This window comes from Monodon monoceros, unplaced genomic scaffold, assembly GCF_005190385.1.
Source record: "Monodon monoceros isolate NGI ecotype Baffin Bay Population unplaced genomic scaffold, NGI_Narwhal_1 Super_Scaffold_3, whole genome shotgun sequence".
NCBI classification, from domain to species: domain Eukaryota; kingdom Metazoa; phylum Chordata; class Mammalia; order Artiodactyla; family Monodontidae; genus Monodon; species Monodon monoceros.
In genome coordinates, this window is record NW_021703780.1 from 22,541,199 (window position 1) to 22,565,857 (window position 24,659).

Genomic DNA, 24,659 nt, shown 5'->3' on the forward strand with positions numbered 1-24,659 from the left:
AAGCAGGGTAAACCAGGGTATGGTTGTTATGCATATTTACATCAGGGCCTTCTCCATTGATAAGTTTCTAGAGATTTGGTTATCTTGCTATTCCTGATACAGAGAGGGAGACACCCTTGCAAATAGAGATTTCCCTTATAAATATAAATGTCTCTTACAAAAGCAGAACTTTGACTCAGTTTTCAGAGCTTCTCCTGTGTCTGCAGTTTGGTACTATTTGATAAACAAATATTTGCTAGATCATATACATTAATATGTATAAAATAGATAACTAATAAGAACCTGCTGTATAAGAAATAAATTTAATTAAAAAATATTTGCTAGGTCACGCGGAGACAGTGGTCTCTGATCTGTAACACCTGCCGAGTTTCCACTCCACGCCTAGCCCATATTTGTTGCAGTGTAGGGGAGCAGAATTTGCCACCCTAAAATATGTCTTTGGCATATGAATTGTTTTAAGCCGGTTATTTTCTGAGAAACAGCAGACAAGGGATGTAATCGAGCAGGACCCCATGGAGCCTTCCCAGGACAGGCCTTCCTCCATATCCTCTGCTTTAGTTCCTCTCTGAAGTACCTAGATAATAGCATTTCATGCACATTTCCTGGGTTGTTTTGCAGATGTAAAAAACCTCCCCCTCTCAAACAAATGGAAGATGTTAACCACTTGAGGACCATAAACACATAGCCCCAGGCCTCCTGGAGCCTAAGGACTGATAATGTGAACCCCTGTGACACCACCCTGCTGCCTCACCATCAGCCAATCAGAGTACTGTGCACAAGCTGATCACAGACCCTGCAAACCCTTCCCCCCTCTCCCCCCCCCCACTTCCTTCAGGGAGCTTGGGGCTTTTTAGGGCATGAGCCACCTGTCTCCTTGCATGGCCTTGCAATAAACCTTTCTCTGCTCAAACTCCGATGTTTCAGTTTGTTTGGCCTCACCGTGCATCGGGCACACGAACTTGTGTTAACAGAGAAGGGCTCTGAAAATCAAGTAGAAGCTGCCCTTTCATATGGAACATTTACATTTTTAAGGGAAATCTTTATTTGTAAGTGTGTCTCCCTGCCTGTACCTGAAAGAGGAGAATGACCAAATCTCTAGAAACTTTTATCAATGGAGAAGACAATGACAAATCTCTATCACAATCACCTTTGTTTACTATGCTTTTCCTGGTAACCTCCCATAACAGACTCTCCTCACCCTCAACATCCTCTTTTATCTTTAGCTGAAGACGGTATTTAAGGTGGGAACTTTGGCCATTTTGGCAAGTTACTCAGTTTTCCTGGGTTCTTCCATGTATACATGTTATTAAACTTTGATTGTCTCCTTTTTGTTACCGAGTCCAAGCTCGCTCTGCTCACTGCAAGACAGGGCAATAAATCGGGAGACGAGGTGTTGAGGCAAGGAATAGCAACTTTACTCGGAAAGCTGGGCGTCTGAGAAGATGGCAGACTAATGTCCTAGAGAACCATCTCATTGGGGTCTGGATGCTAGTTTCTTTTATAGAAGGGGGTGGGGAGGCGGAGGTTAGGAAATAAAGTTAAAAGGCCATAAGTCTTGCAAAATATCCCCTGGTTTGACCAGCCTCGGGTAGGGGATGTGTTAATTTCTTCTTTCTTGCAGCCATTCACAGGTGAGCAGAGTCAGAATGTTTCCCTGTGAGCTGAACAAAAGCTGTGACAAAGCGAGAGAGAGGCATGGACATATATACACTAACAAACGTAAAATAGGTAGTGGGAAGCAGCCGCATAGCACAGGGATATCAGCTCGGTGCTTTGTGACCGCCTGGAGGGGTGGGATGGGGAGGGTGGGAGGGAGGGAGACGCAAGAGGGAAGAGATATGGTAACATATGTATATGTATAACTGATTCACTTTGTTATAAAGCAGAAACTAACACACCATTGTAAAGCAATTATACCCCAATAAAGATGTTAAAAAAAAAAAAAAGAGTTTACTGCGGTAATCCAAAAGAGAGATAATAGTGTTATCAACCCATCTTAGGAGAAAGGATGAACGCAATGCTATATTCACAAATGGAATATTATACAGTAATGAAAATGAATTTTAACTCAACAATATGGGTATATCTTAACTTATTGAGTGAAAAGAAGCAAATTCAGATTACCTATGACATGATGCCTTTCAGACAAAAACAACTAAAATTAAAAGCCTATATTGTTTGGCCATGTGTATGTATCAAGCAGAACAATCTTTTCAATAAGTAAGGGGACACAAAATACAGAGGAAGACAAGAGAAAGAGTTGTAGTAAAGGTTAGGTTATTGTCAACGTTCTGGTTCTTATAGATTTGGTAATGGATTAAAGAATGTTCACAATTTAGGGTAACGCAAAGTCTTAAACCAGGCGTTATGATTAACCCCGTTTTGCATATCTGCGGTCCACCCGGGTTGGGTACAAACCAAGGATTTGGGAAAAGTTTCCCATAAGTCCAAAGGCGAAGTTTGAGCCGCGTCCCTGCTGCGTGAGCTTCCATTTCACGGCCCCATACTGAAATGGGATGAAGTCAAGGATGAGGCCCGCATGGGAGCTATAGAAGCAAGCTTATTACTACAAAGAGAAGAAAAGACGCCTACTCCTTCAAAGTCTGAGGACTTCAAGACCGTAGCGAAGACGCCTGGGAAATGGAGTCCCGGCTCCTGAGGAGATCCGAAGGCTTCTGGGAAGCGCAGTCCAAAGCCGGCCCGTCTCCTTCTGCGCAGCCTCAAAAGTCTCTGTGGAAGGACGCCTGGGGGCGTATTGTAGCTCCGTCCTTCCACCGGAAGTGTCCGATCGGAACCAGCCCTGTGGGAGAGGTGAGTCCGGCTCTGGGGCCTCAGATGTCCGGCCCTTTGTCCCCTTTAAACACCCAGTCCCTATCATGTTACCTTCGGGATTGCAGCAGCCCTGTGGCGCTCTGGACCGGGACCTCAGAGGAATCCCGAGGAAATGTGGAACTAGGTTTGGCGTTGGGAGAGCGTTCGCGCCCTCCTATTTCGGGAAAGAATATGGGTTTCCATAGTTACCTCCGCCGCGCGTGACGTCATCGTTGAGGGCTAAGAGGGCGTGGTTGGGGGGGCTCGGGCATTCCTGCTTGCGGAGATTATAGGGTCACTGGTAAGAGGAGTGGCCTCCAGTCGGGCAAGGCGAGGAAGGGTGGCATCTGTCTTGGATCGGCTGCGTTCTGCCAGAAGAAAACTGCCCCACGGTCCGCCCCTGACTCCTGCTTCTTATGGGAGGAGTAATCTGCCTTTTCGCAGCAAAAGTGGGGACATCCCGGCATCCTCATGAAATTTACTCACGCAGTAAATATTTAGGAAGTGTTTCCTGTGTAGCGGGGAGGCCGCGAAGCCAATATTGAAACCAATATCTCGTTCTAGAATGAGAGAGAAGACAGCAAATCAGGCAGTTGTAAGACTGTAAAGTGCCTCAATTTGAGAAACACAAGGTGCTGTGAGAGCTGTGAATCCCTTGCTCTCTGGATTTCCCCTAACTGCCATCCCTCCGCCAACAAAACTACCCCCCCACCCCCGTCCTCCTCCTACCCCAACATACACACCCAGAACCTACCCATTCACCAGGAACCTACTCATCCAACAGGAAGCCTGCACTTTACGAAACTTCCACCTTTCCCAACGTAACTAATTACTCCCTACTCTCTGTCCTAATGGCATTTGTTTACATATCTGCTTAGCTATTTTTGTAACTGCTCCAATACAATAATTGTAAAGCACTAGATGCTCAATAAATGTTTATTAGCTTGAGATTAGTAAGACATTTGAAACCCAGCTTTAGGGGGTATATATCAAATCCTTGAGAACTAGATGATTTTATCTAGAGTTGTGGACTGTTTTAAGTGGATGAGAAGTGATTAAACATCTGAAGACAGAACTTTCAGCTATGTGAGGAGATAACATATGTTGCAGAATCAGCTGCTTAGCATGATAATTTAAGTTTAAGCTAGGAACTGTGGATTCTGTAGGCCTACTTTACTGTTCATCTTCCTACGCTAAATGAGATAATGCCCATAAAGATTTAAGACACTACCTGGTAAACATTTATCACGTCTAGAAAACATAACGAGAAGTGAACTTAGGTCTCTATATCAAAAGAATGTCCCAATAAATTATGAAAGATTGAGACTGATATATATACCATAGCTCTAACCCCCCATTTTCCTCCTCTATCATTGCTAAATTTTGTTCTTACTTTCACCCCCTCAAACTCTGTTTTCCAAGGTTCAATCTGAGCCTGTGATCTTCATCTCATACTCTTGGAGAATTATCCTCAATATTTATCTTTAACTGCCCTTTCTATGGATCTTATCTAAATTTGTATTTCCATTCCTAACTCCTTTCCATTAAAATCTCTTAATATCTGTTGGAAATGTTTTTCTAAGTGGACGTCTCATCATCTAAAATACAGAATATCCAAAAGACAAAGCAATTAGGAAACTCAAAATTTCCTAATTTACATTTTTATCTAATAAATCAATGTGGGAACTTAAGAATAAATATTAATAATGCATGGTCCTTAACCTCATGGAGCTCCAGTCAATTGATGAAAAAAAAAGAAAACAGCCAAACAACTAAAAATAATACAGGTTAATATGTGTTGCATCCACAGACGTTGTTTTAGGAACTGTAGGAACTCAGAGTAGAGTTGGTGAATTCCTTATAAGAGGTAGTGCAATTCTTAGTCACTCCAATTACACCCTGCAAGCTGGTCTCATTATCAATCTGCTGTTCTTTCCCACTTCCTCAACTCTTTGCTCTCCCTTCCTTTTTGCCTTTCTGGATCTTTCTCATCCTTTATTGTCCAGTTTAAGCCCCACCACCTGTAGGAAATATTTGCACACATACACACACACTCCTTCCTTACCTCAGAGCTCTTAAGATATTCAGTGTCTCTACCATGCAATTTGTTTAGTACTTCGGCTTTCAACATTTATCAAACATTTTCAATGTGTGTGTCACGTGAAACTTGTTTTGTTATTTAAATGTTTTGTATCCATGTGTGTTTTATGTCATTTCTTTCCAACTATTTTGCAAACTCCTTGCAAACTCAAATACTATTTTTTAAATTCCTTATATCTGTACATCAGAATAGAGAATATCTAGGCATACCCCATACTAACCAGGTCAGCATATCCAGGGTCAGGGCCAAGGAATCTGTTTCTAACAAAGTTCCCACATGACAGTTAGGCAGTGAGCTCAGCTCTGAATTCAGACTTTCTTGGAAACCACTGCCATATAACTTCTGGCCCAATGCTTTGCTGTGTTAAGATTCTTAATAATGTACATGTCTGTGCAAGAGTCAGTAGTCAGCTTGGTGAAATGTTGAGTAGAAGAACGTGAAAGATTGGTACTTGTATTTTGCTATTGTACTCTGGGGCTTCACCTCTCAATTCCTTTATTCAGTTTTTCAGTCCAGACACCAGACTGACCATTCCAAAGTGCTGATAAGACTTGAGGAACTCATATCTTACAAAAAGACTAACAAAAGGCTGATAAGCAAGTCTCGGCGCTGGTTTATTATAATTTACTGGTGATACGATAGGCCTCAGTGTCCAGGACATAGACTGAGCCATGAAACCAGAAAGGCAGAGAAGGAATTGTTGGGACAAAAGGAAACCTACCTGAGACTTTTGGGGAAGAAGCTAGTTACGCTGACTGAAATTGTTAACCTCTGGCTGTCAAGAAAAGTTGCCCTATTTTGTTATTTAAGAGATTTATAAGTAATCCTAGTTCCACATTCTGAATAGATAATTATAACATTCTAAGCTTGTATTTCCCCCACACTTTGATGAGTATAGTAGCCTCTTTATGTTTCTATCTTTTCATATTGGTCCATCCTAGAAATAAACAATATATCTCCACAAACATTATTTGTCAGGCCATTCTGCTCAGAAGCTTTTGTTGGCTCCCCATTGCCTAAAAGATAAACTCTGAATTCATGAACTTGACATTTGAAGCTTTCTTCAATAGGGCCTTTGTCTCTATAATTTCCTTATACAAACCTACTGACATTTTGCTTTCCCACTTCTGTGTTCCTACCATTAACCAGTTGTTCAAGCTGTTCCTTGCTTGTAATTTCCTATTTCTTTCTCCCGCATCCTAGTCAAATCCTATCCATTCATCAGAAGGTAGTTTTTTAATTAAGCTTCTGACCATTGTAACCTACTGTGCTCTTTTCCATCTCCAACTTTATGAAGCACTTCTGTCATTTTTCTGTTTTGATGGTTATTTTCTTTATGGCTAATAAATAATTTAATTGCATGTGACAAGTTAACATTCAATATTGCCTTATATTGTCTTATGTTTAATATTTGAAATTTAAATTATCTTATTTTTAAAATAAAAATTTAAGCTGCTTTTAGGTAGAGATTATGCAACAGTTGTATTCCACAAAACAGGTATTTTAGTGCTTTTAAGTGTATAATGAAGAATAACTATTTCTATGATGTGATATTTTGTCTTCCTAGACAGTAATAACAATTTTTTTATCCCTCAGGAGAGCTCTTTAAACTAAAAAAGGCCTTTCACAGAGCAGAAGTGGGATTCTGATCATACATTTTATCTCAGGATGACAACAGAATCAAAGAAAGCTGCAGCTCAGAACCTTCAAGAGGATGAAGGACTTCTGATAGTGAAGATTGAAGAGGAAGATTTTGTCTGGAAGCAGGACACTTGCTTACAGAGAAGTGATACCCTCAGGCAGGAGCTCTGCCGGCAGCTGTTCAGGCAGTTCTGCTACCAGGATTCCCCAGGACCCCGCGAGGCACTGAGCCGGCTGCGAGAGCTCTGCTGTCAGTGGCTGAAGCCAGAAACCCACACCAAGGAGCAGATCCTGGAGCTACTGGTGCTAGAGCAGTTCCTGACCATCCTGCCAGGGGATCTACAGGCTTGGGTGCATGAACGTTACCCAGAGACTGGAGAGGAGGCAGTGACCATACTGGAAGATTTAGAGAGAGGCACTGATGAAGCAGTACTCCAGGTACAAAGGGGATGGGAGATCTAAGACCTCCAGGACGGGTGGAGTCCCACAAAGGGAGAAAAGGGCCTGAGATTGATATCTAGTGAGCTTTGTAGGAACTCGTAGTTCAGTATGCAGTTATGTCTCCTTCCATCTCCGTTTGGTACCATACTACCTTTTATAATTGAGTCAGACTTAATTCTTCCTTCCCCAGTTTTATATTATTGAGTTGGCCAAAAAGTTTGTTCAATCTGAACGAACTTTTTGGCCAACCCAATACTACAGGAGGTTCTCTTTGGTTTTGGAAGATGTTTAATTCCAACAGGGATTCTCTCGTAAGCTCAAATGTACTTTGTTTTTCTCAGATTCCAGTCTGTGGACATGGACAAGAACTATTCAGGAGAAAAGTGGCACCCCCTGGACCACCACTTAGTGTCCAGTTCCAGCCAGTGAACACCAAGGTCCTTCATGGTGCTTCAGAACCCCAACTCCTACTGGACCGTGGTAAGGGACAATACTTTCTGTGGTGCAGGTCCCTGAAGAACTGGGACAGTGAACCTCCCTTCTCATGTTAGTCTTCATAACTGTAGATGGTCCTTTCCTTTATTACTTCATGAGAAATCGAGAACTTTTTTCTTGTGTGTCATTGGCCAACCAGAAAAAGAGAGAGAAAACTTTGTTTCTTATCCAAAATGTCTCCTTTTTTTCATTTGTTCTTTATCCATAATATTTCCAAAACATGAGATGTTTTCATGTTATGAGCAAGTTAAAGGAAAGAAAATAAATGAGTTGAGATGTCAGGGAATGAGAAAAGAAGCAAAAGGGAAAGAAACACATTCACAGAAACAAAACATGTTCATAGAGAAGCACATACAATGATAGAGAAAAAGAGAGGCAAATATGTGATGATATACTCAGAAATAGAATATAATTCACAGATACATAGAACAAGATCCATATTGTTGCCTTTGTTTATTTTACTTTTGGTTTTACAAAGCTCTTTTATGTTTTTATAGAAAGTTGGCCATACTTGCACTGACTACCTCCACAGAATCCTCATTGCTATTCAAAAACTCATTGTTTAAAAAGTTCATGGACTTAATACCACTTTAGGTGTATAGGGTCCCAAAAATAAACCCAAGAGTAAATTACAGTAATTTTTTAAAAATTACCCAAATTCTGCTTTCAAGTTTGCTCTGGAAACATTTCCGTTCACCCTACCTAAAATTGTAAATTTTCCCACCCTAAGACCAGCACTGCCTAACCCCCTTTACTGCCTAGCTTATTCTACACAAAGGACACCCTATAACAAAGAGGGACTGCTTGATTCCAGCATGATATAGAGTCATGAGCACAGTATATGGTTGATGAGCTAGAAGGTAGGAATTTTGAGGACTAGATCATAGTCCTGGAAACCAGTCTGAAGAGCTCAGGTGTGTCGTAGAAGAGATTAAGGGTTTCTGAGTAGGGTGTAAGAGGATGACAGGGTTTTTTGTTGTTGTTGTTTTATTTTTGGCTGCATTGGGTCTTTGTTGCTGTGCGCGGGCTTTCTCTAGTTGCAGCGAGCTGGGGCTACTCTTCGTTGTGGTGCATGGGCTTCTCATTGCGGTGGCTTCTCTTGTTGCAGAGCATGGACTCTAGGTGTGTGGGCTTCAGTAGCTGTGGCACATGGGCTCAGTAGTTGTGGCTCACAGGCTCTAGAGCACAGGCTCAGTAGTTGTGGTGCACAGGCTTCAGTAGCTGTGGCACATGGGCTCAGTAGTTGTGGCTTGCGGGCTCTAGAGCACAGGCTCAGTAGTTGTGGTGCACGGACTTAGTTGCTCCGCAGCATGTGGGATCTTCCCGGACCAGGGCTGGAACCTATGTCCCCTGCATTGGCAGGCAGATTTTTAACCACTGCACCACTAGGGAGGTCCCAGGATGACTGGGTTTAATGACAATTAGTCTGGTAAGGGTATTTAGGATGACTGGGAAGAAGAATAGCGCAGAGTCAGAACAGCAAGGAGGCTGTTACAGTTATCTAAACAGGAAGCGGTGAGGTTCTATAGTAACAGAAATGTAAAGAAAGGGAGGTATATAGGGGACATTTAGCAGAAATGACAGAATTTGATTATCCATGAATGATGAAGAAGAAATGGAAGGGTGGATTGGATGGATAGATGGATGGAGGTTTCTCCCACCACATACATACCTCAGAGTCATTATAACTTTACTTTTCTCAATGCATCTATATCCTCATCTGCTCTCTTTGAGATTGTGCCTCCCTTTCATCCTCTAAGCCTAACACTAGAAATATCATAGACCCAAAGTTCCTCAAGAGCCCTCTCAGTCACATTGCGTAGTTCTTTCTCCTTACTTTGTTCCCCACCTCCATTCTTGCTGGTGGTGATCCTCTTCCTAATCTTTTCTGTTGTATCTGCTCATCCTCGGATGTCTGTTTCCTCTCTCTGCCAACCACTGCATAAATAACTTGCTTTTACCAATTTTTCTTTCTTTTGTATCCTCATCCATCAGTCCTCTAATTCCAAAGGCCACACGTTTTTAGAGTGGCCAAATGAAGTACCAATAGGTAACCATCTTGCGTGTACCTCAAAGTTTTATTTTCTATCAGCTCAGCAAACAGGTATTTACCCCTTTATTTTTTCATCATTATTTTAGATAATGAGAGTGAAAACAGTGGATCCATGCCAAAGCTGGAAATTTATGAGAGAATGGAATCGCAGAGAATTATATCAGGAAGAATTTCAGGATTTGTGTCAGAAGGATCTGCTGAGCCTCAAGACATCTGTAAGTCTACAGGCAGGTTAAAGAGACAACAGGAAAAAGAATCAGGGGAGTCTCAAAAACCATCATCAGCTCAGGATGGAGGTTTTAGTAAAATCCTCACCCACAAAAATACACTTACAGGTGAAATAATAAGCCATGATGGTTGTGAGAGAAGCTTAAATCTGAACTCAAATGAATTTTCACACCAGAAATCTTGTAAACACAGTACCTATGACCAAAGTTTCAAATGGAATTCAGATTTTATTAAGCATCAAAGAATTTATGCTGGAGAAAAAATTCACCAATATGGAAAATCTCTCAAGAGCCCAAACCTTATTAAACATGCAGTAATTTTCAGTGGAGAGAAAACCCATCAGTGTAATGAATGTGGGAAAGCTTTCAGACACAGCTCAAAGCTTATTAGGCATCAGAGAATCCACACTGGAGAGAGACCTTATGAATGTAATGAGTGTGGGAAAGGCTTTGGGGGGAGCTCAGATCTTATTAGACACCAGAGGATTCACACTGGGGAAAGACCCTTTGAATGCAAAGAATGTGGGAGAGCATTCAGCCTGAACTCACATCTTATCCTGCATCAGAGAATTCACACCAGAGAGAAACCCTATGAATGTAGTGAATGTGGGAAAACCTTCAGAGTGAGCTCACACCTTATTCGACACCTGAGAATCCACACTGGAGAGAAACCCTATGAATGCAGTGAGTGTGGGAGAGCCTTCAGTCAGAGCTCACACCTTAGTCAACATCAGAGAATTCACAAGAGGGAAAACCTATTAATGTAAAGAACTTAAATTCATAAGGAAATAGAAAAACGTGAAAAACATTGAATAAAAGATAAATACTGGGTGAGATGAATGACTGTAAGACCAATGTCTCTTTATTCTCTCTCTCATTCTCAGTTTTCTGTTCTGCATATGATCTTCACCTCTGTGTGTCTGCTTTCTGTGAGACAGTGGATGTACCTCTTCCGTTGACCGCTAAAATCAAACCAAAATAGCAGAATTTGGGGGAGGCTAATAAATGGGTTAGTCTATGGCAGTGAAAATAAAAAAGAGGACGCTCTTGGGAAATAACCATGATTACAGTGTGGGGGGAAGAAGATTCAGGTAAAGAGATTGATCATCAACTCTAGTTAATGATTCTCCACAAGAGGAGGTAGGCTAAGCCCAGGAGTGGAATAGCTTGAGCAACGTACTGCAGAACAGTTCTTTTGGAAGATTCCTTTAAAGGATGAAGACACAGCACAACTAAATTAGACAGTCATGTCAAACAAGAGGACATATGCAGTGGTGGCATTCCAATATGTAAGCCAAAATCTGTGTTCAGAGGTCATGCCAGGAAGTGAACAACTGGAAGAGCATTTAAAGCAAGAGACCATAATCCAGAGATTCAAATAAGACAGGAGGGGAATAGAAGCAAATTAGGCAAGAGCTAGGGTTAGAGGTAAGGAAGGGTGTTCAAATTGAACTAAACCTTAGAATTTGGAGGAGATACACAGTAGTATAACTGGGATTTTACTGCCACGTACGCTGTGGGGGTTTTGGCACCTTCCTGGGTAGGTGGATAGAGAGTGTAGTTCTGGGGAGCTCTCTTGACAGAAATAGGGTTCTCTGGCTACTGACAATTGTGGAAGAGGGCTGAAGGAATTAGTACTAAAAATATAGGGCCTGAAACTTTATTTCATTGCTGCTGGCTGCTATTCTCTCCAAAAAAGACCTAGAGGAGAGTGTAGAAAGGGTAGGTATCTGAGAGAAGAGTGGAGAGGAATCTGCAACAAGTTGGAACTCTACCAATGATTTCAGGATATAAAGGTGAATCCTGCTCTACTTGTTTTACCTTTTAGATGAGGCACATTTGAACTAATATGAGAAATAAAAACATATTTAAGGCCTAAATATTCTATAGTATATAATGCTTTTATATGAAAACTCTGGCTAGAAACAGAACTCCCATATGAGAAGTATAATCTAATGAACAAAATTTTCCACTAAGAGGCTTTATAAAAAAAAGTCTTAGCAATTATTTTTCAATGACCTTGAACTAGAAATGTCCTGATAGGATCTAAATAACCCAATATTTGTTTTAAGGTAATGTTGAACCCATAGTTTCTTTTTACAGGCACTGTGCTGATAAAACCTGTCTCATGATTGTACAAATGCTGTTATTTTTACCACTTTATTTTATTTTATTTTATTTCCCATTTTATAGTTGAGAAAACTGAGCTGTAAAGTATCTGGCACAAGAACACATAGTAAATGGTGGAAGCGGGATATAAACACACATACTATTCCAGTGCTCTAGTTCTTAACCTTAACCTTGACTATGTCATTGACAGTATGACAACGGGATATAAAATTAGAAAAGACAGTACTGGGGAATTCCCTGGTGGCCCAGTGGTTAGGACTTGGCGCTTTCACTGCAGGGGGGCCGGGATTCAATCCCTGGTCCAGGAAACAAGATCCCGCAAGGCGCTCGGCACAGCAACACAATTTTAAAGTTAGGGGGAAGGGGTTTGTATATCACACTTTTAGAACACTAATTCACCATACATTTTAAAATCAAGGCGGCAGCAGGGACCTGGTAGGCTAGGCAGCGACTTTGCCCTGAAGGCCCCGAGAGACTACCACAAAGACTACTACCCGCCTGGTTAGCGGGCATTTGGGCTTGTGTGGCCCGGGGGCTGTTGCCCAGGGTTTCAGGGCTTCTGTTGAGGGTCAGGAACAGGATTCCAGAGGTGAAGGCGGCAGCTACAGGAAGGGGCTGCGACTTCAGATTGCCCCCCCTCACACCACACCACACACATGCACACTCACACACCTGTCTATGTTGCTAGTGAACGTCTGCACACCATTTGATCATTTACTGATCATGATCAGAAGTCTTATCTGTAGATTTATTTGTAGTAGAAAACACCAGCATGCTTGGTTTGGTATTTCTGATTTCATCCCTTTGTGGCCAAGCTTCACATTGTTTCCAAATTATAAATTGTATTGTTTGTCTTGCCAAGTTTGTGCTTTCTGTCACATGTGACAAAATTCACCAGAATTGTCAGTTTTCCTTTTGAATTAATATTTTAGTGGTTCATTCAATGAGTTTCAAGATGACTAGTCTTCTTTTAACCTCAGTTAAAGATTTCAGTAACCCTTGGCATTTCTCTATGTTAGTAATGATTTATTTTGCCTTAGGAATGACCCCAACAAATCAGCCCCAGGGACAATCCCCTTGAAGCAGAGACTGCCATATACCCCCAACCCTTGGAGTAAGAGTTTACTCAAACTGTCATAGGCCATACTGGCTGCAGCTTTGGCTATTAAATATCAAAAGGAACAGAATAGTCTCCTGACAGTAAAAGAGGAGGACAACACTACTGTGGGAGCAAGGCTGCAAACCTTCAGTCTCTACTCACCCTGACTAGATATATTAGTCTCCGTGTTTCTACTACCTCTTGAGGATGGAATAAGACTGTGCACATTCTTTGTCTATTGTACGCCCTGAGAACTGTTCCCTAAGATGTCTTTCTAAGGTATTAACTCTTGTTCATTCATTGAGTCTTTCACACCCCAACCATATCTTGTTTCCAGGCTGTAGCCAGTGCCTGTGGAATGGGAGTGCATTCCGAATTTCATCATCAAGTGACACAGAAGCCACCAACTATTCCTTTCCAGACTATGAAAAAGACAGCTTAAATGGGAATATCCAGAATTCCAGGCCATTCATGAGCAAGGTGAACATCAGAATCCATCTTGAGAAGAAGGGAGTGGTTGAAAGCTCTGACAGTTATCCAGGTTGAACGGCATCAGCAACACTTTAGACATAGGAAACACCATGCTGAATCAGACTGAATATCCATCCTCTCAGGTACTGCATTCCAGCTTGGGTTGCATCAACAAAGGACATGATGCAGAATAACACACTGCTGTCCTCCCTGTTATCAGCATCAGCAGGAAGCTATGCACCAGCTTTCCTAACTTCATTTAAAAACCTACTTCTGGGGCTTCTCTGGTGGCGCAGTGGTTGAGAGTCCGCCTGCCGATGCAGGGGATACGGGTTCGTGCCCCGGTCCGGGAGGATCCCACATGCCGCGGAGGGGCTGGGCCCGTGAGCCATGGCCACTGAGCCTACGCGTCTGGATCCTGTGCTCCGCAGTGGGAGAGGCCACAACAGTAAGAGGCCCGCGTACCGCAAAAAAGAAAAAAAAAACCTATTCCTGACTGATCTCATAAAATAAAAATTATCTTTATTTAAACCTATTTGTATTTTCATCATGTGTAATTTCATAGTCTAACCTCTACTGTACATTTAGTGCTTGCTCTGTAAAGTAAACGTACTCTTTTGTCTTAAAATTACCTTTTCTGACTCCCCTGGATCACCTAAAGCCATTTTGTACCCTCTTTCCTATTCCCTTGTAATATAAGCCACATCATCTACCTGATCTTTCAGACTCACCTAAGCCTTGTTTATTGGGTTTTTTCCTTTAGTCCCTGTAGTCTTAAAGGGTCAGAAATGATTCTAAAATATCTCCTAGATCTGTCCTCTTCAGTATTACCTCCTCAAGTGAAGAAGGGCCCTTCTTCAATTTACCAGTTACCTGGAAGACCTGCCATTTACAACAATATGGATGGACCTTGAGGGCATTATGCTAAGCGAGGTATATCGGACAGAGAAAGAAAAACACTGCATGACATCATTTATAGTTGGAATCTTAAAAAAACTGAACTCATAGAAACAGAGTAGAATAGCTGTTACCAGGGGCTGCAGGTGGGGGAACTGGGGAGATGTTTGTCAGAGGGTACAAACTTGTAGTTAGAAGGTTAATAAGTTCTAGGGATCTAATGCACAGCATTGTGATTATAGTTAGCAATACTGTATTATATACCTGAAAGTTGCCAGGAGGCTAGATCTTAAAGGTGCTCATCACAAAAAAAGATGAGATAATTATGTGAAGTGATGGAGGTATTAGCTAACACTAAGGTAGTAATCACATTGCAATATATGTGTATCAAATCCAAATGTATGCCTTAAACTCACACAATGTTGTCAATTATATCTGAATTTTTAAAAAGACAAACACAAAAGTATTTTTTAAATGTCAGTATCTTGAAATGGATTCACTCTGACATGAAACCATGTTTTCCCAAATCCCACTATTCATATGTCATGATTATTAGCTTTTAGATTAATAATAAATGAAATTTTATTTTATTTATTTATTTTTTGGTTGCACCATGCAGCTTGTGGGATCTTAGTTCCGCTACCAGGGATCAAACCCAGGCCCACTGCAGTGAAAGCGCTGAGTCCTAACCACTGGACTGCCAGAGAATTCCCATAAATGAAATTTTAAATTCATGCTATACCAAAAAATTGGATTTAAAAATGACTCTTCCTTTATTCTTTTCATTTTAAACCAAAATTTCTCAGTCTCAAACGTAACTTCTTCTTATAGACCCAAGTTTTGTTTCGTTTCCTGAAATTTAAAAAAAGTCTTAAAATATTAGAGCCCATCTTTCCCATCTGAAGGCACTGCTCTCCATATTTTTTAAAGAACGAATATTTGGTTGGAAAGACAGCAACCTTTATGTCTTCTGAATGCGAAATTTTTATAAAGGCATAATAACAAATGCTCTGCAATATATACCTTAGGAAAAAATTTTGGTTTATATTCTGGAAACACAATTGTAACCTGTTTCTTAAGTGATATTTGTAAGGTTTGTTTTTTTTTTAATATTTATTTATTTATTTGGATGTGCCGGGTCTTAGTTGCGGCCCGCGGGATCTTCATTGTCACATGCGGGATCTTTAGTTGTGGCATGTGGGATCTGGTTCCCTGACCAGGGATGGAACCCCGGCCCCCTGCACTGGGAGCACAGAGTCTTAACCACTGGACCACCAGGGAGGTCCCTGTAAGGTTTTAATATATATTTTATTTTTGTTTATTTCTTTAATATGTCATACTTTTTCTGTTCGTCCATTTTGCTTTGGCAGAGCCAATACTCACCTGTACTACAACATTCTTAGACCAGCACAGGAATGCATGTATTCAAGATGCCTTCCACATGATACCTTCTTTTATCCTCATAATATCCTTAACTCACCACAATTACAAGGTTTTTTTCTCCAGTATGGTTTCTCCTGTGCTTGATAAGATTTGAATTCCAGCTGAAAATTTTCCCACATTTATCACCTGTTTGTTTGAAGGCTTCTCCACAGTTGCCTCCCTTGTAAGGTTCCCCACTGAGTCTGCTAGATGGGTAGTGCTAGCTTCAAATATGTGTGACTTAACGCAGTCACACAGTGCCTTAGCACTCAGAAGTGTCCAGCTTTCAGAAGGTCAAGAGCTTGGTTTAATGCCCTGTTGTCACAGTCTTGAAATTCTTAACTTTATCGTTCAAATTGTGTTTTGTAAGTGAAGTAAAATAGGACAATAGAGCATGTGGCTGAGCAGAGGATATGCCCCTGTTCACGTGTAGCATTTGTAATCCCTCATGAGCACAAAATTCCAGTGGACCCACAACTCATGAAGAGTTCAGCAAGATGCAAAGTGAGTATGAAGTGGAGCAGAATAGGCTACCCAAAAATGTTCCACTTTGGAATGTGGATTATTTTGAGTTGAAAACTACCAAGACCCAGCAGACTCAGGAAAACTTTTACCTCTCCCTTAACTACCAGAAATAATTTAGACTGGGGGCCTGTGCTGGAAAACGAGATATTAACAGAGATAACTTTTTTCATTTAAAAGACGTATCTGCATGGCAGGGCAAACATCTAATTACCAAACATCTGCTCTTCTTATCATCCTGTTAATTACCCTCCTCCCCTTTGAAGCCCCAGACCCCTATCCCATTCATTAGCTCAGGATGGCATGTAAGCCTCTCTTATCTTCAGGGCTCCTAGACATAAAAAATTAAATTTGTTTTTCTTCTGATAATCTGTTTTATGTCAATTTAATTATAAGACCAACCAAAGAACCTAGAAAGGTAGAAGGAAAATTTTTCTTCCCCAACACCCGCTTCCCACTCCACTTACCAACTTAAAAAGCCTACAGAGTAGAAGTGTCCTTTACAAGCTACAGACCATCAGTTGTTAAATTTTTCCAGAAGACTCTATTCTCTACCTGGGGTTCTAATTTTCCTAAAGAAAACTTTTATGGTGTCCGAGCCCTGCAGCAGTCTCATATTTTAATGTCAATACACACGATAAGCCTGGAAATTGTCATTTTACCTTGAGCAGTGGTGGTCTCTCTCACTGTGGCCACGCTGTAGGGATCCCAGGGCAGGTCTTGGTCACACATGCGGGGGGTGCATCCTGTCCCTGGGCTGTGCAAACTTGGGCAGGTCACTTAAGCTTTTTGCGTGTTTCCAGGTTGTAAGTAGAACACACAGCGCCGCACCCATCATAGCGTGCCTTAAGCCTCCTCCTTTCCCTTCCTCTCCTTGCGGGTCATTTATGATCCAGACGGAGTGACTGTACTGATGGGAACACTGCGGACACATTCTGGTTGCGCGATGTGCCTGCCTGGTAAATACATTCAGGTTGACGGGGGTCGGGATGGAGTGGGGGATGCTGTCCAGGGAGGCAGGTTGGCAGGGAGGGGAAGAGGACTCGGGGTCGGTGAACTGGAATTAGAGAAGTGATGCTCGGAGGGGAAGCGCGCCTAGGAAAGTCCCCGCCCGCTGCCCCGCGCAGGGGAGAGCGGAGGGACTCAACGACGCGGAGCTGGCGCTCGGACCCTCTTTTTAAGATGAGGCGAGTTACAAATCAAAACCCCACAGGCCTTGGCGTCCTGATGTGCAGACCTCGCTGCAGGAACGGGGCGCTAGGCCAAGCCAAACGGCTCGGACCTTCCCGAAGCCGGCGGAAGCGCAGGCGCAGGGCTGGGCCGGGTTCGCGGACGCACTTCCGCCGCCTGTAGGTCTGGGGCTCCGAGAGGCTGGGTAGGTACGGGTGGCCGCCTTCCCCGGGCGCTGGTAAGACTGGCGGGGAGACGGCCCCCCCGTCGGGGCCCGGGACCCCGAGGTCGGCTGGGCGCGGGTGGGAGGAGCCACCTCCTTGGTCAGTCGGCGCTGGAAGTGCCCGCGGAGACCCCGCAGCAGCCGGCCCAGCTGGCGGCCGGCGCCCCAGAACGTTTCTAAGACTCGCACTCCTGGGTTACTGGCGCTAACACGAGTAGTTCTATTCTGACCACCCGTTTGTCCAACGTGGCCGCCTACTCCCGGAAGCCTTTTGTGGTCTGCCAGGTCCTTGTGGCTTGAAGGACACAGACAGCCGACACCTCCTGAGCCTTGGGCTAGTGGTTGGTCCCAGTGATGTGCCAGTGCGGTAAATGAGAACGGGGTTTGTAGTCTAGCCGGTTAATTCACTATATTGTCTTACTCTTTCGAAGATCCAAACCAGTGGAAGACATGTATAAGCGGCTCCATGTCCTTTATCTTGAATGATTCCTAAAACAATCTTTCTCCAAGCCCAGTCTAGAATCCCCTAAATTAACCTTTAGGGCCGGGAAGGTGAAGGTGTTTTGGAAAGTTGCCCATTGAGTAACAAATGCCAGGCGCAGAGAAGGCACTAGAGGGCCTCCTTGCATCGTCCTATATTCTGTGCCCGGAAACCTAGAAGTGTACCTGAGCTCGAGGCGTGGTCCCTGGAGCCAGCACCTGGATGACCAATTCACAGTGGTAACTGCATCCCTCTAACTGAGGTCTTACTAAGTGCCAGGCACTGAATTTAATTGATTCTCAAAGTAACCCTATATAATAAGGTCTGCTGTTTAGTTAATCGCACTGTAACATTATTTTCCTGGTTTTGTAATTGTGCTGTGGTTATGTAAGATGTTAACTAGGGGAAGCTGGGTGAAGGTTATAGGGATTGTTCTGTACCTTTTTTTCTGGCAATTTTCTGTAAGTTTAAAATTATTTCAAAATAAAACGTTTAAAAACCTCTACGATATTTTTACAGAGGGGAAAACAGAGGTTTAGAGATGTTAAGCCACCACACATAAGAAAAGAGGATTCAAGCCCAGGTCTTTTGGAATCCACAGCCCGTGCCCTTAACCACTGCCTGCCATGCTAATTAGTTGGTAATCCACATTTCTGCAAATCCATAGGCCCTGCTTAAGTCTGTTGCTACATGGAAAACTGAAACCACCTACCCCCACACAGCCTACTACCTACACTAACATAATTTGACTGTTCAACTGTCTTCCCTAAATGTAACTCCACTATTCCACTTCTTTAGCAACATACCTTTACTATTCCAGGAAATTCTTGCCCTAGAAAGTAAAAGTTGCCGATAATTATATTTGTTTCAAGAACTTGCCCCTCAATCCATTTATGTGAACATCAAACTCTTCAACTTTCAATGGATAGGATCTAGACATTTTGTAACCGTCAACTCAAATTCTGCACCTTGCTGTGCCCATCAATCCTAAACTATTGTATCATGATCCTTGCCCTATCCTTATCCTGCTTTGAAAGATCTGCCTTAAGCCCTCAAAACCTCATAAATATCCTGACTTTGCCTTCTTCCCTGGGAGACACTACTAAGACTCTGTCAAGTAGTACTCTCTAAGAATAAACTTGGGCTGGCCTTATCAACTGATTGTTTTGGTGTTATTTGGAGGAAGCAAGCATCCAACAATATTCCCAGTATTGTCAAAAATGCAGTCTCCTGACAAACTTCCCTTCTCCTACTTGGAAAAAGGTTTGAATTGCCTTAAACTTTTATTTTTTTAAATTTTCTTTATTGAATTCTCTTTAATTTGGGATTGAGCCTCCTTTCTCTTCTAAAACAGAAAGATTAGACTTAGTGTGTGAGCTCAAATATTGAATCAGCCTGCATATACATATCTTTTAAACTATGGTTTCTGTAACCTTAGGAGTGTGCCCTAAAGGATAACACGTATCACCTCCTCTTGGCCCATTGGAGTGGGAATAGCTGCTGTTTTCCTTCCAGATGTTCCTGAAGAGCCAAAAGGGCTCTTTGAAGTAACTAATAAAAAAGGGCCTGCTGGGCTTCCCTGGTGGCGCTGTGGTTGAGGGTACGCCTGCCGACGCGGGGGACACGGGTTCGTGCCCCCGTCCGGGAGGATCCCACATGCCGCGGAGCGGCTGGGCCCGTGGGCCATGGCCTCTGAGCCTGCGCGTCCGGAGCCTGTGCTCCGCAACGGGAGAGGCCACAAGAGTGAGAGGCCCGCGTACCGCAAAAAAAAGGGCCTGCTGTGGGTCAGAGATCTGGCACAAAAGGGAGCAGCCAAAACAACCAGGAGTTATTCTGCCAGCGCTTCCAACATTTCTGCTACAAGGAGACTCCTGGGCCCCATGAGGCCTTGAGCCAGCTCTGGCTGTTCTGCTGTGAGTGGTTAAGGCCTGAGATACACACCAAGGAGCAGATGTTGGACTTGCTGGTGCTGGAGCAGTTCCTGACCATCCTGCCTGAGGAGCTCCAGGACTGGGTACAGGAGCCTCAACCAGAGAGTGGGGAGGAGGTGGTAGCTATGCTGGAAGATCTGGAGAGGGAGCTGGATGAATCAAGCCGACAGGAAAGGGCCCTATGCTCAGCGGAGGGATAGTTGGGAGTGAGCTTCCAAGCTGGTCCTTTGTGGGGTCTCTGGGTATCATTTACTCTGTTGGCCCTTCAGATGCCTAGATGAGCTTGCTTGTCCTCAGGTTTCAACCCAGGCCTGTGCACAGGAAGTGCTTTCTGAGACATCGGTACCTCTGGATCCAGCTAAGAAAGCAACATATCTCCAGCCTCAACCCATGGGGATCCAGCTTAAGGGTGAATCTCAGGACGCTCTACAGCAACAGGATTGTGGTTAGTATTGACACTTAGGTCATATGGCTCGCCTGGAGACCTTAGAATCATTCATCATTCAGCAGATGTATATTGAGTACTTATTATATGCCAGGCACTGTGCAAGGCACTAGGTGTAATAAGCAAAGTGGACATGATCTTTGTTTTCATGGAGCTTATAATAATCTGACGACAGAGGCATTAAACAAACAACCACACAAATAAATATGCCATGATAGATTGTACATGGGGGGAGAGGGATGACAGAGAAGGTGTCTTTGAGGAAATAACATGGTAACTGAGTCCTAAAAGTAGAGTAGGAATTAACCAAGTGAATAATAGAGGGGAAAGCATTCCAGGCCAAAAGACATGTGCAAAAACAAGTGTGAAAGAAATTGGTGGGTTTGAAAGACGGCCAGTGTGACTGGAACGTGGAGAGACAGGCAGAGTAGCAGAGAGAAGATGGTCAGGAACCAGAAAATGGGGGCTTTGTGGGTCCTGTTAAGAAGTCAGTAAATCTTTACCTTTCACTGTGTGTAAGCCTAGCTCTGGGTTCTCTGAGGATCCCTGCCCTAAAGGGGTTGAGTATCCATAAAAAGATAGCTGTTGATTTGAGACAGTGAATGATTATGTGCCAAATTGGAGGTCATGGTTCTTAGGAGAAGAAATCTACTTCTTCAGGCCCTGGTGGTAGCAGAATGGCTGGGATTTGAACTGGGTCATAAAAAAAACGGGTAGCATTTCACTGGGCAGAGAACATCAGGAAGGCTGTTGCTCATACTTCCTCCTCTTCTAGCTCTCTCTGTCCTGCTACCCTGTTCTTCAGTTCTTCAGGGGAGATTTCTAGTTATTTAGCCCATTTTTTTCCTCCCAGTGCCCTTTCCTTCCCTGTCCTATCAGACCCATGACATATTTGGGTTTTGCTAATATGCTCAACATTCTCCCAGCCACCCTCACTGCACTGCCACACACATCACCACCCTGTTGGATTCATAAAACACCACCTGTGACCATACCTTCTCCACTCGCCTGCCACACCAACTCAGAGCTATTCTTCAAGACTCACCTCAGCTGTCGCCTCCTTCATGAAGCCTTTCTTGATACTTTCCTACATGTTTGAGTTATGTGATACCTCTTGTGCATACCTGTCACAGCAGTTAGCATATTGTATTTCCACTTCACTTGTCTGAAGCTCCTTCCATTGATTACAGTTCGTCATTCTTAGGAACCAGTTTCTTTTTTAAATGTGAAATGGACATTTTCTTTAATACTAAGATGTTAGTTAAGTTTTCTGACATGTTTTATCAATTTCTGAGGCACCATTCTTGTATGTCAGCACCTTTCCTCTGGATTCACTCTTGTTGAAGTTCATCCTTTAATAATCATTTTATTGAGTCATTTGTTGAGACGTGGATGGATCTAGAGACTGTCATACAGAGTGAAGTAAGTCAGAAAGAGAAAAACAAATATTGTATATTAACGCATGTATGTGGAACTTAGAAAAATGGTACAGATGAACCGGTTTGCAGGGCAAAAATAGAGACGCAGATGTAGAGAACAAACGTATGGACACCAAGGGGGGAAAGCCGTGATGGGGGTGTGTGTGTGATGAATTGGGAGATTGGGATTGACATGTATACACTGATGTGTATAAAATGGATGACTAATAAGAACCTGCTGTATAAAAAATAAAATAAAATAAAATTCAAAAATTAAAATAATAATAATTTTAGCAAAATTCTTTGGTAGTAGACTTAGTCTTTGCATGTCAGAAAATACCCTTATTTTGCCCTCCCTCCTTTTTAATCATGGTTTAGCTAGTGTAAAATTCTAATTGACAATTTCTTTTCCTCAGCATTTTGAAGATACTACTTCACTGTCTTCTAGCTTCTATTTGCTATTAAAAGGTTACTATCAGTCTTACTGCCTTTTAAATTTTTTTAGGGATTCCATCTTTATCCATTAGTGGCTTTTAGATTTACTCTTAACCTTTATGATCTGAATTTTCATTAAAAAGTGTGTCCTGATAGGGTTTTATTTTTGTTTGTCTTGCTTCATCTGAAAATGCTCTTTTGCTCTAAGGTCTCACGTTTTTCTTCAATTCTCGGAAAATTCTCAGCTACTAATTCTTTAAATTGTGCTGCTTTTAAAATTCCTTATATTATTTTCTTCTGGAGCTCCCAGAATACACTGATTAGAACCTACTTATCAATCTATTCATTTAGCCACTTTTTCACATATTTTATGTCTTTGTCTCTCTGTGGTACATCCAAGTGGATTCCTCTTCTGTTATCTTTGAGTTTATTCTGTCTCTAGTTTATTCACTTCTAAAATTTCTATTCAGTTTTTATACCACATATCTTTGTTTCATTTTTGCTTATTTTATTTCATAATTCCATGCTTATTTACCATGGATGGTATGTCATCATTTATCTCTTTTAGGTATCTTTATTCTACTAATTTTTCAGGATTTTTGATGAAAATAACTTCATCTGGATTGAATTCATGTTCCAATTGACTTTGTGAACCATCTTTCTTAGTGTTCCATTCATTCTGAAATTTTCATATCTAGGCTCACTTTGAGTTCTTTCTAATCTGTTTAACATCGTCTGCTTCCATGTTTAGCTATTCTGTTGTTACTGTTACCTGGCCCCCTGGAAGCAGGTTTTAGGGCTCCTGTTTCATGTCATACACAAATATCACCAGTGTAGTCACAGGCTTCCAGGTGGCTTGACATGTTTCTTGGTCAGAGTTGTGTCTTTCTCTGTATGTGTCTGTGTGCTTGTGTATGTGTGTACCTGCGTGTCCCACCCAGCCTCTGGCATCAAGCAGTGAGCTGGTGCTACTCCTTTCAGGAAGTAATTTTAGGTCCCCATTTTCCTCTGGGACTAAGATTTCAGTCACTCTCTGGGGCCCAGCAGACCCACAGCTTCAACTGTAGCCACCATTGTGTATTTTTGTTTCCATTCTGGTCCGCAGAGATGTTTATCTTACTTTTTAGCACAGATGGGTTTTTAGATTTATTTTTATTTTTTACTCACTGTATTTAGAGCTGAAGTGCGAACTCATGGCGCCATCCTGCCTAGAAGTATACCATTTTCCCCAACCTTTTTAAAATTTATTTGTTTATTTATTTTAGGCTGTCTTGGGTCTTCGTTTCTGTGCGAGGACTTTCTCCAGTTGCGGCGAGCGGGGACCACTTTTCATCGCAGTGCGCGGGCCTCTCACTGTCGCGGCCTCTCTTGTTGAGGAGCACAGGCTCCAGACGCGCAGGCTCAGTAGTTGTGGCTCACGGGCCTAGTTGCTCCGCGGCATGTGGGATCTTCCCAGACCAGGGCTCGAACCCGTGTCCCCTGCATTAGCAGGCAGATTATCAACCACTGCGCCAACAGGGAAGCCCCCAACCTTTTTTAGACAGTTAGAAATTGAGTTTCTATGCTGTACTTTTTTATATTAATCCATAAATTTTTTTCTCATGCTGATACGGATTTTAGTTCTATTATATGTGCAATGCTGCTTTGTAACCCATCTGCAGTAGCCATTTTTTATTTGCTAATGGCTCTAAAAGACTATGTTCTTGCATAAATGCATCTTTGTGTAAGTTGCCTTTAAATTCTACACAGATATATCTAAGGTAACTGTAACATAAATTGAAGTTTTAAAGCACCTAAATACTTTAAGATAACCTTATATAAACCACTAACAATGAGGGTTTTTTACCATAGTGGCAAGCTGGTTTGGTGAGGAAATTATTGCAGGTTCCTGTCCTAAAAGGAGACCCCGAGGAAAGGCTTCTCTCACTCTTGGCAACATTCTTTCTCAGCTCTGCCTTATCTCTGGGTTTCTGCCCTTCACAGAATGGGAGCTCCAGGACCCAGAAGTGGCTGTCACTTTTCTCAGGCAGACTGCCAGTGAGCTTCTTCCCTCATCCACACTCTCAGAGATCTGGAATGTGCTGTTTGACCATGGCTCCTTCTCACCCCTCATCCCAGAGTCTCTTTAGGCAACGCACTTTGGCACAGTCAGCCCAGTGCTTCTGCTTAGAGTTAGGTCTGACTTGTACTACATCCTAGATCTTCAACTGGCTCCATAGTAGTCTTTCCCTTTTTTCTCCCATTTA

The 24,659-nt window shown here is 42.5% G+C and overlaps 2 protein-coding genes across 2 annotated transcripts in view; both read left to right on the forward strand.

The window, feature by feature from the left end:
• LOC114907338 (zinc finger protein 850-like) overlaps positions 1–24,659 on the forward strand; it is a 347,786-nt gene that overhangs the window by 246,903 nt on the left and 76,224 nt on the right. Inside the window, 1 exon segment of the mRNA XM_029242860.1 lies at positions 10,095–10,532. Coding sequence (XP_029098693.1) covers positions 10,095–10,532 — 438 coding nt within the window.
• ZNF165 (zinc finger protein 165) lies at positions 6,466–13,882 on the forward strand. The gene is made up of 4 exons (XM_029242777.1): positions 6,466–6,991; positions 7,336–7,474; positions 9,629–9,757; positions 13,336–13,882. The coding sequence occupies exons 1-4, from the start codon at positions 6,581–6,583 to the stop codon at positions 13,542–13,544; spliced, it is 888 nt and encodes a 295-aa protein (XP_029098610.1). The 5' UTR covers positions 6,466–6,580; the 3' UTR covers positions 13,545–13,882.